The sequence below is a fragment of the Haplochromis burtoni genome, unplaced genomic scaffold (assembly GCF_018398535.1).
Source record: "Haplochromis burtoni strain Fernald_Lab_line unplaced genomic scaffold, NCSU_Asbu1 Contig_12, whole genome shotgun sequence".
In the NCBI taxonomy this organism is placed as follows: Eukaryota; Metazoa; Chordata; class Actinopteri; order Cichliformes; family Cichlidae; genus Haplochromis; species Haplochromis burtoni.
This window is the reverse complement of record NW_024582373.1, coordinates 1,306,492-1,319,844: the sequence shown is the minus strand read 5'-3', so window position 1 is coordinate 1,319,844 and position 13,353 is coordinate 1,306,492. Positions and strand designations below refer to the sequence as shown.

The 13,353-nt window shown below is 39.4% G+C and overlaps 1 protein-coding gene across 2 annotated transcripts; it reads left to right on the top strand.

Annotated features, from left to right (window-relative positions):
• The first annotated feature begins 3,097 nt into the window (after positions 1-3,097).
• LOC102300147 (cadherin-like protein 26) lies at positions 3,098-13,347 on the top strand. 2 transcript variants are annotated; one of them, XM_005915344.3, is made up of 17 exons: positions 3,098-3,206; positions 3,573-3,695; positions 4,434-4,583; positions 4,879-5,020; positions 5,137-5,300; positions 5,773-5,904; positions 8,709-8,891; positions 9,101-9,417; positions 10,541-10,683; positions 10,754-10,978; positions 11,080-11,298; positions 11,396-11,517; positions 11,598-11,744; positions 11,865-11,939; positions 12,025-12,060; positions 12,140-12,223; positions 12,343-13,347. In XM_005915344.3, the coding sequence occupies exons 1-17, from the start codon at positions 3,186-3,188 to the stop codon at positions 12,550-12,552; spliced, it is 2,493 nt and encodes an 830-aa protein (XP_005915406.1). In that variant the 5' UTR covers positions 3,098-3,185; the 3' UTR covers positions 12,553-13,347. The 2 variants fall into 2 exon arrangements, with proteins under 2 accessions (XP_005915406.1, XP_042070843.1); XM_042214909.1 differs by having other exon boundaries at positions 12,140-12,237; positions 12,343-12,455.
• The last annotated feature ends 6 nt before the right edge of the window (positions 13,348-13,353 follow it).

Here is a 13,353-nt window from a genome sequence, read left to right as displayed (position 1 = left end):
GTAAGCATAAAAAGCACACACAACAACAAAAACATTATAATCCAGAAACACTTCCTACATTGAAATAAACATCATCACGTCAGCACAGATTGCTATATGTCTCGCCATTACCTGCGAAAACCAGGGCCTTTCAAAGGTGGTAGTATTGAAAGTCGTGTTTGGCTTTGTGACTTTCTGTGTAGTTCCTGGGATACTTAGAACTTTGATTGCTGTTTTGACAATAATTTATTTTCATGCACATGCTGTTTTTCTTTTTGCACAGTAATAACTATTTTTGCATTTACTGCAGTTTTTAAAAATTTGTGTATCTCAAAAATGAAATTATGAAGATAACACAACTTTTTTGCATTTACAGTTTTGAGGCATACACCTCTGAAATTTCTGCAAAAAAACTTGTAAAAAATGTTTTCAATTTCTTTGTAGATTATTGTACTTTTTAGCAGTTTGTGTAGTTACTATGTACTGTACTTAATGGGGATATAGCAGCTTGAAATGCTTCTAAAAAAATGGCACTACAGCAGAGGTGGTGTTAAAGAGGAGGAGGTTCAGAGGAAGCAGGAACTTGTTACCATCATAGGTAAATCCGGTCAGAATGAGAATTGCTTACAGGTTTCTCATTTTATTCAAATAATCAGTATTGAAGACACACTTGGTAAATGGCCTGTATTTGTATAGCGCTTTACTAGTCCCTAAGGACCCCAAAGCCTTTACACATCCAGTCATCCACCCATTCACACACTGGTGATGGCAAGCTACATTGTAGCCACAGCCACCCTGGGGCGCACTGACAGAGGCGAGGCTGCCGGACACTGGCGCCACCGGGCCCTCTGACCACCACCAGTAGGCAACGGGTGAAGTGTCTTGCCCAAGGACACAACGACCGAGACTGTCCGAGCCAGGGCTCGAACCGGCAACCTTCCGATTAAAGGCAAACTCCCAACTCTTGAGCCACATGGACTAACTCTGAAAAGAAACAAAGTATGATTTAAGTCACTCATTAACTTAAAATGATAAGCGAACTCAGGAGCCCCCCCCCCCCCAAAAAAAAAAAAAAAAACCTCACCTCAGCTGCCGCGCCATGTGGGAGTGAAGAAAGAGTGAGCTGTAGGTGGGTGCAGTCATTATACAACGTGTGACATTGAAATTGTGATCTTATTTTATCATTATGTTAATATATCACAAGGTTTAGTTAGCTTTGCACAAAAATAGACCCTACTTTATATTTTCTTACTCTTACTCTTTTCCTGGAGTATTTTTTAAAAGTAGTATTTGTACTTCTTAAGTACAGAATGTCTGTACTTTTGCCAACTCTGCAATACAGCATGCAAAAATGTAAAGATAAGCTCTCGTGGACTTGTTCTATGTTTGGCTTAAAGTGTGGAGGCTCTGTCATTCAGCCAATGGTGTTGAGGATCTTGATTTTGCTATATCATGAAATACCATCTGGAGAGTGTCTAATTGGCAGCAGCTTCATTTTCCAGGATGGCAGTGATCCCATACCTCTACCTAAACATTACTGAAGCAGTTTGGGATCATCTTGACAAAAAACAGCCAACAGCAGGAAGTGCTTTGAATATCCTTGAAGAAGCCTGGAGAACTATTCCTGAGCAATATTCAGAAGTCGTTGTAAACTTATTGTTGTTGTATTTCCATTTTGCACATGTTAAAATAAATCCCTAGACCTAGTTTCCATTTTATATACAAAACAAAGGGCTAGCTCAGGAATTTTGCACAGTATTTACTCTATATATAGTTGGATTTAGCATAAGCTGTGAAGGCAGTCCAAAAAGTCCTCAAGTCTGCATGATCTCTAATGGTAAACAGGAGACAAATAAAAGTCAGATAAAACTGTTGGAGACAATAACTCAACCATCTACTTTCAAGTTTTCACTATTTATTTTTGCGTGGCTACTTTGTGATTCAGAAGTGATTGCATGTCAGCATGCAAAGTGATTAGTTTCACAGTTGGATGCACCCTCGGTCGTCATGGTTTAAAAAAACAAACAAAAATGGCAACCGTTAAATTGCTCAACTTTGTTTTTTTCAAAAGGAGTTCATAAACACGTGAACAGTCTGAGGAGAAGTTTCCTTTAAAAGCAGCAAAGACATCGCCAATCATTTCTGCTTTCTGCAGCACTTACAATTTATATTTGATACAGCACTGCTAATTTTTTATGGTTACTTTTGATTCAGAAGTGATAGCATACCAGCACGCTATGCATACAGAGTGATCTCACAGTTGAACGCACTCCTGCGTATCATGCTTTAAAAAAACAAAGATGACAACGGTAAAATTCCCGAACTCCATTTTTCAAAACAGCAGTTTATGAACCGGTGTACAGTCTGAGGAGGAGAAGTTTGCCTCGAAAGAACTTTAATGCAGAAAGCAACAACATCATCAATCACTGCTGCTTTGTGCAGCAAACCCTTTTCTGCCAGAGAGACATCTGTATGTATTAACACTCATGTTGTGTTCATCTCATGTAAAGAATTTTGTGTTCCTGATCAAAAATGAGTTTTCTTATGTCCCTGAGACCTGCAATCATCTCCAGAACCACAAACTTCACTTGATTCAGTAGAAGCCTACATGTTCCAGGCATAACTTGTCCTGGGATCACATTGTTGCCCATATGTTTATGCCATATTCACAGTGCTTTCTAGGCATCTACTATTTGAAAGGGCAGCGTTCCCTACAAGCCACCAGATGCACATCCACTGTGACGTTTGGACGTGGGATATACATGAGTGGCTGGCAATTTGTTCTGTTGACGACGTCCTGTTCCTTTATCATGGTTGTCAAAGCGAATCACCTGCAACAACATGTAAAATTTCTGGAGTGAGACAGTGACCTGGAAAATTTCCGACCAGACTCTGGTCTGGAAACTACCAGCAGAATCATTGATTATTGTCTTTGTGGACAAAGTTGTGGAATCTTAGTCTGATCAACTACATTTGTTTAAGGAGGTGAAGCTTTGAAATCAAAACTTGTGTAATTTGTGGTTTCAAATTGTGTCCAGAACAAAACATGAGGGCAAAAAGCGGGTTCCCTGGAAAGACAGGTATATACACGCACACTGCAGAATAAATTTTGTAGTTATTTGTGTGGGTGTGGAAAGAAGAGGACTGGGTCTTTCTTCTTTGGTAAAAGTCAGTCCTCACTAAGCTGCACGTACTGAACGAACATCATGCTCTGCTTCTTTCTATTGGTACGTATTACATTTTCTTTTTTGATACAATCCGGTATCTGGTTGAATCTTGTGAGACCTAATGGAAGTCTTCATCTATCGTACATCGTTTGTCAAAATGCTTTTGTAGCCATGTGACAAATGTTATCCAAACACTATTTTTAAGGAACTAAAGATACTTTTGATAATGTTTTCTGACATTTCTTAAAATTGATTTAAAGTTTTTCATGAGTTTTAAAAATCAGTCTGAAGTGTTTTTGTGTATTTCTTCAGAATTTCTTGTGTGTGCATCTTATCAGATCTAGTTTACCAGCCACAAAGGAAGCTCATTTTTCCACTCACATAAATTACTTATATTTTAAACTCGATTCCTGTTTTGTCTTCCAGGTTTATTGTTTGTCAAGTGCAACAACTTCAGAGCTGCTGAGCCGTCACAGAAGAGCGTGGATTATTGACTCCTTTGAGATTGAGGAGGGCCATCGAGGCCCCTTCCCATATAAGTTGGGCGAGGTGAGAAATTCAACCAGAGAAAGCTTCCAATTTTACCTTTAGTGCTACTTATGTTTTGGTGTGAGCCACTTTTCTTTGTATTGGCTGTTCAGATGCTTACATTTTCTTGAATATAATCAGAATCAGCATACTTTATTAATCCCTGAGGAAATTTTGTGGGTTGATTATAGATAAGGTGATTATAAATAATATCAAAAATGTTGACTGAAATATTACAGAGTAGAAAAGAAGGATATAACTATTGCAGTGTTTACAGTGTATGGAGGAGTTATCCAACATTGTCTTAATTTGGACAACACTACAGGACTAAATGGCACTTGTGTTGTTGTATTAAAAGCTCCAGAAAAAAATATATTTGAGAAACTCAGCAGCAATGTCACTTTCTAGAAACCATGACCAATTATTCCAGTTTCCAGTTATGACCAACTAAAAAAAATTCCTTTTTGTAAACAGTTTCATCTTTTATACATTCTTCATTTTCTTTTTTTTTTTTGTGGCATAAATAGAACAGTGAATTTAGTTTATGGGCGTACGTTAATTTTAATGCAATTAGCACAAAATACTGTTACTATGAAACAGCTTATCAGTAAACTGATAAGCTGTCTTGACAGTCACATTCCTGTGACACCTGCACATCATTTTATTTAATCATGCTTTTCATTGTCAAAATTTACCAGCGATGCATTCAAATCATAACTCCAAAATTTGACCTTACAAAAATTTGCTGTTGTGTTGTAGGTGAATATTGACAGGAAATATCCAATATACTTTGAACTGCAAGGACAAGGGGTGGATGAGGAGCCGACGGAAGTCATCTCCATTGACAAAGAGTTTGGCGTGTTGTACGTCCACAAGGCCGTGGACTATGAGGAGTGGCAAACACTTGAGGTTAGAATCAACAAATGCTAAAGACCAACATGTAGTGATGCCACAGAATTTCAAACTATTTATGTGTTCTGTGGGGGGGAAAGATGATTTTTTAATCATGAGGGGTTTTACCTGATTTGATACTTTTGATGTGCAAAAAAGCTGAAAACATCTTTGAAACATTTTAAACTTCTTCTCACAGAACTGAAAAATATCTGTTTTATCATTTCTCACACTACATCCCCAATGTCCATGTATTTAATCATGTTTGTCTTTATATTGTGAGTAACTCTTTTTGATATCTTTTGATGTCTAGCTAAGACTTCAGGCCAGAAAAATGGACGAATCAATTGAAACCAGGTTAGGAATTCTGATTTCTGTAAAGGACATCAATGACAATCCACCACGCTTTGAGAGGGATCTGTATGAGATTAACCTTCCTCAGGAATCAACACAAGGTACAAAAAAAAAAAAAAAAAAAACCTACATAAATGCTTCTGCCTTTGAATTGAATTACATGCTGATTATTGAATACACCGAGTCATATTTAGTTTGAGTTATTATTTCCCGACAGGCTCCAATCTTTTGAAAGTGCATGCTACTGACATAGACAAGAGCGAAACACTAAACTCAACCTTCCACTGTGAAATCAAATCTGTGTCTCCAAATGTTAGAGACACTCAATTCTTCATTGATGAGTCTGGATACATCTCATTCAAAGGTTGTTTAAATTACAAGGTAAGAGACTCTTTTGCTGATATGTCAGGAGTACAAAACACTTTAAAGATGAGTAAGAAGAACGGAGGTATTTCCTGTTTGGCTAGATCTGTAACTGATAAGACAAAGTAAAACTTACTGCAGTATTTAAATGCGCATGCTTACTTTGACCACTGTATGATGTTTGTAAAGATTGTAACAGTGCATGAACAGCTGCATGTGGGTTTTAAGGCATAATAAAAAGCATTCCTGTAATACATTCAAATATCACTCAACTTTTTCCACAATGGTCTAACTCCTTTGGGAGGAAATGAAGAGGATACACTAGTATGAATACTTTAATACTATAATCCTGTACTACATAAAATTGCCAGTAAGCTACATTTGGTGACAAGTGGTCCAACTCCTTTGGGAGGAAATATAGAGAATAGTATTAATTCTTTATTCTTCTTTTAGTCTGTTAATGTGAAACTCTCCATTTGCTTGTATTAAGGTGGCTGAAAAGTTTACAATAGTGGTGGAGGCCAAAGACCACGGTGAAGTAGTCAAACTGTCCAGTTCAACCATTGTTGTCATTCATGTAGGGAATGGCAACAACCACCTTCCAGTCATCAGCGGTCAAACGGTAGGCAGTCAGTTGGTGTTGCAAACTCCAAACAGCACCAGTTTCAGCAGTTTCACACCTGTAACCTGATACTGATGTGTAGTGTATACAGAACTATCAAGTGAAACTTTAATTTTTGATGAACCACCTTAACAGGATAAGCTCAAAAAATCAAAGGTTAAAAAAGGGATAAATTAACAATAAATCATATTTATGTTGCATCACAATCTGTTTAAGGCCTAATAAATTGATGTAGTTACCTTGTTACATCTGCCATGGAGGTTATGTTTTTGGTACTGCTCACATTCTTACATTCTGATAGTTTGAAAAGTTTTGAATGAATTCTTATAAATCTTTGTAGGGTGTGGGGTCATGTTAACAACATGTAGAACGGACCTTATAAAGATTTAAAATATTACACTGTGTTAAACCTCTGACCTCGTCTTCAAGGTCAGTTGAGTGACCTAAAGGTCACAATGACAATCCTGCTACACAGAGGTATTTAGAACTGTTTCTTACTGCCATTCTTTGTTCTGACGGCATATAGGGAACATTATTTTGTAATTTTCACATTACTTTGGATCTCTGGCCTTTTTTCAAGGGCAAATGAGGTCAGACCTTTATAGAAGGTCTTTTATCTTTCAAACAAAAATTATTTAGATTAAAATTTTCCTGTGTTTTAGGAAATGATATTGGTATATCTGTATCCTGAATATCACATCTTAGTTTGTATCTAAATATCATGTCACAATTGACCTCTGACCTCACTGTCATGTTCACTGGAATAAACTGGAGTTAGTTCATGTTTATTTACAGTGAAATAACCACAAAGTGCTATATACAAATGTGTGATTGGGAAATGGGGGTCCAGGGGAAAGTGAAGGTCTGCACAGTGAAAAGTGCATTGAGAGGTGAAAACAACAGGAGCAAAAGTCAGAGCTTCACTAACTAGAGAGTGCAACGATCTAGTGAAGACTGCCAGGTGAGCACATGAGTCACAGGTAAGCTCATTTCAGGCAGGTGCATGTAGCCTAAGGTGGGAAGCCACAATGAGTACCACACTGTAATATGAAAAAAACAAAAAAACAAACAGAAAGCAAGAGGAGGGAGAGTGAAAGAGAAAGAAAACAAACCTCAGCAAAGAGCTGGGGAGAACAGAAGGGACAATAAAATTCACATGTGGTTTTCATTCACGTTAACCCTGAACTGTGTTCTATCTTTAAACAAAGTATTGTCCAGAGAAAGCGAATGAGCTGCCTAGTTAGTCAGAAATATACTGTAGTGTAATATTATATAATAAGCTCGAGTTATTCATCTCCAATAATTTACAAATCAGTCCCTATTATCCATTAGAATCAGAGAAACTTTATTAATCCCAGAGGGAAACTGAGTTGTCATAGCAGCAAATATACAATAAGAAACAAGCACTCATATAAAATGAGTGTAGAAAAAGAGTTATGACTGATACATATTAAGATAAATACAGGGATATAGGTATAAATATAATTATAAATATAAAAGGACAAGTATGTGTACAAATACGTCATGTTGTACAAATGTGACAGGGGTGCATTGAGGTGTGATGAATTCTGTTCCACATGTGTGAATCTGACCTAAGTGGATGAATTACACAAGCTGATAGCAGTGGGAAGGAACGAGCTGCTGTAACGTTCCCTCAGACAGCGAGGTTGAAGGAACCTATTGTTGAAACTGCTCTTTAGATTGTCCAGTGTGGGGGTGGGAGTCATTGTCCGTGATTGCCAGCAGACTTACCAGCATTCTGTCACTGATCTCCTCCTCCAGGGTGGCGAGCTTCATTCCAACAACAGACTCTACCTTCCTGAGTTTTTTCTTTGCTTTGGTACCTGCACCCCAGCGTGCCACAGCAAAGAAAATGGTGCTCGCAACAGCAGACTGATTAAACATATAGAGCAGCCTGCTGCATACATTGAAGAATCTGTTGGCAGACCACTCCAGCTTGTGATCCAGTTAAACTCCCAGATACTTGCAGGATGTGACTGCTTCAACATTAGTCCTACCAATGCAGACAGGGGAGGGTTGGGATCTGTTTCTACCTACTCCTACATAATTTTGGTGTAATCAAAGTAAACATCTGTCTTGCTAACCTTATCTGACTTATCTTCGCTTATGTGACAATTAGACGTTATTATTATAGTTAGAGGCGCTCGAGTGCTGCCTAAGCAGTCGTTTGTCACATATTACCTGTAGTGTTTAAGGCGCTCAGGTATTGAGGCAACCAGCCAGTACGCTGCCTATCTATTGATCTCACCAGATGGTGTCAAAAGTCTGACATTATTAGCAGTATTTATTTCATTTAAATGTTGATAACAAGTGACTCCATATGTATAAGGCGAGAGTTCAGGTTCATTGTTTTTCTTCATTGTTGCTAACTAACCGTGAGATTCTTAAGACATTAACTTTTCAGTATTCTTGCGATCACTCTGCAGATAAAAGCAGCCATGGCTCATTTTGCTGCAGTACAAATTTCTACTAGTACATTTAATAAGAACAAAGAAAACAAAATGAATATATATAAGACATAATACTATTCTCTTAAAAATAAAAAATGCTCAGAGAGCTTCTTCTTATTAACCCTACTTCATGTAACCACCAAGTAATTATTTTATAAAATGATTATTTGTTACCAGGACTATAACCATTGTTAATAGACCACACTGACTCTATGACTGCATAAATAATAACATCAGCAAAGATAAAGAAGGGCAAATGTATATATTTCAAAATTGTGAACTATCACTGGAAAGTTCTTCTACAGGTTTATACACTCTGTATTCAAACCACAGGGCACTGGTAAAGTGAAGGAGCTTGAGACTGGGGTCTCTCCTCTGAGGCTGCATGTGACAGACAAAGACACCCCAAACACCTCGGGATGGAGAGCCAGATACACCATACATGGTGATGAAGGAGAGAACTTCAAGATACTAACAGACTTAGAGACTAATGATGGGATCCTGACAGTAGTTGAAGTAAGTGGTGTTTGACTACATGCCATACATTACAGTGACACCCAGTTTCTCTGTAATTACTTTCTCAACGTCTCTGTAATTAATACATAGTTGTCAAACCTGCTTTTTGGGCTAACAAAGATTATACTCTTATATAATGATGCTGACAATATTTTTTGGATTTCACAAAGAAAAATTTACTGATTTTTTTTAACAACTGTTAATTTCAGCCTTTAGACTTTGAGAATGGGGCGCAGAGGGAGCTGCTGATCTCAGTGGAAAACGAGGCGCCGTATTACCCCTGTAAAGTAAAAGAGAGGACGTCCTCAGGCCTCTGGAAAGTTGACACCATTAAAGGCCATGATCCCTCTGGTGCAGCTGAACCTCAGTCTGTAAAAGTCACCATTGATGTGGAGGATGCCAACGACCCTCCTAAATTCAGCGTGACCCTGAACGAGGTCGCGGTGATGGAGAACGTACCGGCTGGAACCTGGGTTGATAAAGTGACGGCTGTGGATCCTGACTCCAGTCGTGCAAAAGACTTTCTGTAAGGGATGGTTTTACAGTTTCTCAATTAATTTGGTGCAATTCTCACATGAGAAACGTCATTATCTAAACTCTCAAAAAATCAGGAATGGGACCACCATCTCCTTCCCAAGTGTTGGGGGAAAAAGGCAGCTGATAACCTAAAGACACTTCAAATGGCAACAGCCTCATGGCAGAGGAAGTGAGCGTGCTGTGTGCGTACTTGACCCAAATGACCTGAGAGCTCCAGGACGCAGGATTTTGAGATGTGACACACAGGAGGGCAGTCTTAAGGTTTATCTGAATTTTGCCCCTAGCGCTTTAAAAAAGTTGGCACATTGTCAAAAAAAAATGTGAGCTGGAAAACCATAAAGACGGAAAACGTGGTTAACGTTTGTTAACTGTGCAGTCTCAGAGGTGTAGGGAAGCTTCAGACGTTCTATGAAGTGGGCTGCTTTAGACTACCAATCATGGTTAGAATGCTGGTGTTGCCCTCAGAGGGGGATAAACCATTAATGATATCTACCACGATATGAGGCCAGGGGTGGCCAGTCAAGGGCAATGGGAGCAGGCGGGGAGGCAGGAGGCTGAGAGTGGGATTTACCGTGGGTTAAACCGAGCAGGATAAGAGGAATTTGCGAGCATCCTTATTTAAGGTGGGCCACCAAAAGGTCTGCTTCAATATAAAACTCTTGTAAAACCTGGGACCTACCAGCTGGTGGAACAAAGGTGCGATTGGGCAGATCTGTGCCAGGATCAGGCTCGCTAAGATGGGCTCACTTTACCTGGTCCATTATTTCCCAAGTCAACATTCCCACTACTACGCAAGAGGGAGGCAGAATTGTCGCAGACATTGACGTGCTGTGCTCTGCTGGTCTCTAGCACAAACTAGTGTGAGAGGGAGTCGGGCTTTTTAAAGTCACTTTTCTGCTTTGACAAAAAGTTTATTTTCTGTCTTGGGCTGCAGGACTTGCCTGACATGGTCCTTGTGTTGCTGCAAATACCTGGAAAAAAAAGAGAAGTGAAAGTTACTGTTCTGCTTTAATAATTGCACCAAATTGACTGAGAAAAATTGTAATTAACATCAACTGAACGTTGATCTGAAGCTGTTCAGTTCTGTCTAAGTGCGCTGAATCTGTCCACAGGTACAAGGTAGGAAATGATCCTGCTGGCTGGGTGACGGTGGATCCCCTCACAGGAATCATCACAATGATAAAGACGCCCGACAGAGAATCTCCACACGTTGTTAACGGCACCTACACCATCTTAGTGTATGCAGTTGACAAAGGTAAACACACACTCTGACTTTTAAAACACAAACAGCTTTTTTTTTACTACATTTCTTGCATCTTGGACAGGTATACCACCAATGACAGGAACAGCTACACTACATATCCATGTGTGGGACCAGAATGACAATGTGCCACAGCTAACAGTGGACAGCCTGGATGTGTGTGTGTCTGATGCCCCCACAACCACCAACATCGAGGCCTTTGACCCAGATGAAGAACCTTATGGAGGGCCTTTCACTTTTGAACTGTTGGGAAATGTTGAAGGAAAATGGAGACTGAATCCTGGTTATGGTAGAAACATCCTTCATGTATTTAGTGACATATTACAGAAAAACAAGCACAACAGCCAGAACTCCTAAAGTATCCTATCATTTTGTGATCTTTTCTTCAAGGTTACACAGCTGGTCTGGTGAAGGAGCCCGGTGTGTACCCTGGTCAACACACAATTCATCTAAAGATCTCCGACATGCAGGGAGCATTTAAAGTTTACAACCTCAGTGTGACTGCATGTGGCTGCACTGTGACACCAAACTGTGGAATTCGCCAGAAATCTGAAATAAACATTGGCCCTTATGCTTTATTCATGATCATTTCTTCACTTTTACTTCTGTGTAAGAAACACACTGTTTACTTTAGTGTAGGAGAACTGTGATATGTGTGCTAACATCTCTAAGAACCCAGCATAAGTTTTATTTTACTCTTTGACAGTTCTGCTGCTGCTGGCTCTCAGCATCTCATCCAAAAGAGAGTTTTTTACTATGGAGTCTGAAGATTGTTCAGGAGGAATCCTCCTCCAATCAAACACTGAGGCACCAGGAGACAACTGCGAGGTCACTGTTTAGAAGCATTTGCATCCATGCCAATGACCCATTTTAAGGCAAATATCATTAAACCATTTCTTTTTCTTTAGATTCCTGCCACTATTATCGAAAAACCAGTTTGTATGGAGCAATATAATCAATCTAATTTCCATATTCCACTGAATGGGCGGAGAAATGGACGACATTCAGCAAGGGTGACTTTTGGCAGTTTTCACAGCTTAAACTCACAACCTAGGGTAGGTCATTCTTCCATAGAGCATGTACTTTTGTGAAGCATCCCTTGAGAGTGTGATAAACAGAATCCTCTATAGTTCAACTCCTGGTGTTGTCATCCTTTTCAACATGAAATGAAGCAGAGCTTCATCCACTCACCACATGAGAATTTAAGAAGAGAAAGCCTGTCCCACCGTTCCAGCTACACTGGGAACCAGGTTGTAAACACGCACTGAAAATTGAGGATGTCTTACAAATGGATCTTAAAATAATAACTATATCTTTGTGTTCTTCAAATTTCAGTCAAACTGGACCTCTGCCTGTGACAGCAGCAATCAGGTAGAACAGCAGACATTTGTGTTTGTAATTTTTACTTTGAAGTCAGAGATGAAGAAATGTGTGAACTTTTTGTGTGCAGTTTGAAGACATGGGCAATATGAGCATCCTCCAATCACAAAACTTGAGCTGTGCTACGGAGTCTAATGACATGAAGCTTCATCAGGTTGGTAGTCTTAAGTATGTCACATCTCCTATGTTGCGTTTTTAAAGATGTATGAGCTTGTACTATTAAAAAAAATCACTGTAGGCATATTTGCCTTTGACATGTTCCACCTTTTACAGAAGCTAACATTGTTCCAGGAGAAAAAAGGGGACTCACTGGATGATGAGCTTCACATCTATGCAGTGGAGGGGAACTCAGACACCACCTCAGAGCTGGAAGCAATCAGTATTTCTGAAGAGGGTTCATTTCAGGACGCACTGGAAGATCTGGGTCCAAAGTTTCACCAACTGGCTTCTACATGCATGACAGCCAAGCACACCACTTTATGATCATTTCTTCACGGTTACATAGCTGGTCTTGTGAAGGAGCCCAGAGTGCTCCCTGGTCAGCATGCAATTCATCTAAAGATCTCTGACATACATGCAGCATTTGATGTTTGCAACCACAGTGTGACTCCGTGTGGCTGCACTGTGACACCAAACTGTTGAATTCACCAAAACTCTGAAATAAACATTGGCCACTATGCTTTTTAATGCATGACAGTTTCTTCACTCTTACTACTTATATGGAAGGAAAATGGCATTTGCTTCCCCATAGGAGCATTGTGATAAACACTACCACTCAAAAGTTTCGACACACCTTCTCACCTAATGGTTTTTCTTTATTTAATGACTATTTGCTTTGTAGATTCTCACTGAAGGCATCAAAAGTATGAATGAACACATACACAATTGTGTAGAAAACAAAAAAGTTTGAAATAACTCAAAACATATTTTAAAGATTTTAGATTCTTTGAAATAACCACCCTCATCCCAAACCATCTGATTGAGTTTAGGTCAGGTGACTGTGGAGGCCAGGCCATTTGGCACAGCACTTCATCACTCTCCTTCTTGGTCAAATAGCCTTTACACAACCTGGAGGTGTGTTTGGGGTCATTATCCTATTGAAACAAAATGATGATCCAACTAAACTAAACCGGATGCCATGTCGCTACAAGAGCCCACGGTGGGAACCATGCATGTGGATTCTGAAATGCACCATTCTACACAAGGAGAGAAATACTTTTGTCCATCCATCCATCCATCCATCCATCCATCCATCCATCCATCCATCCATCCATCCATCCATCC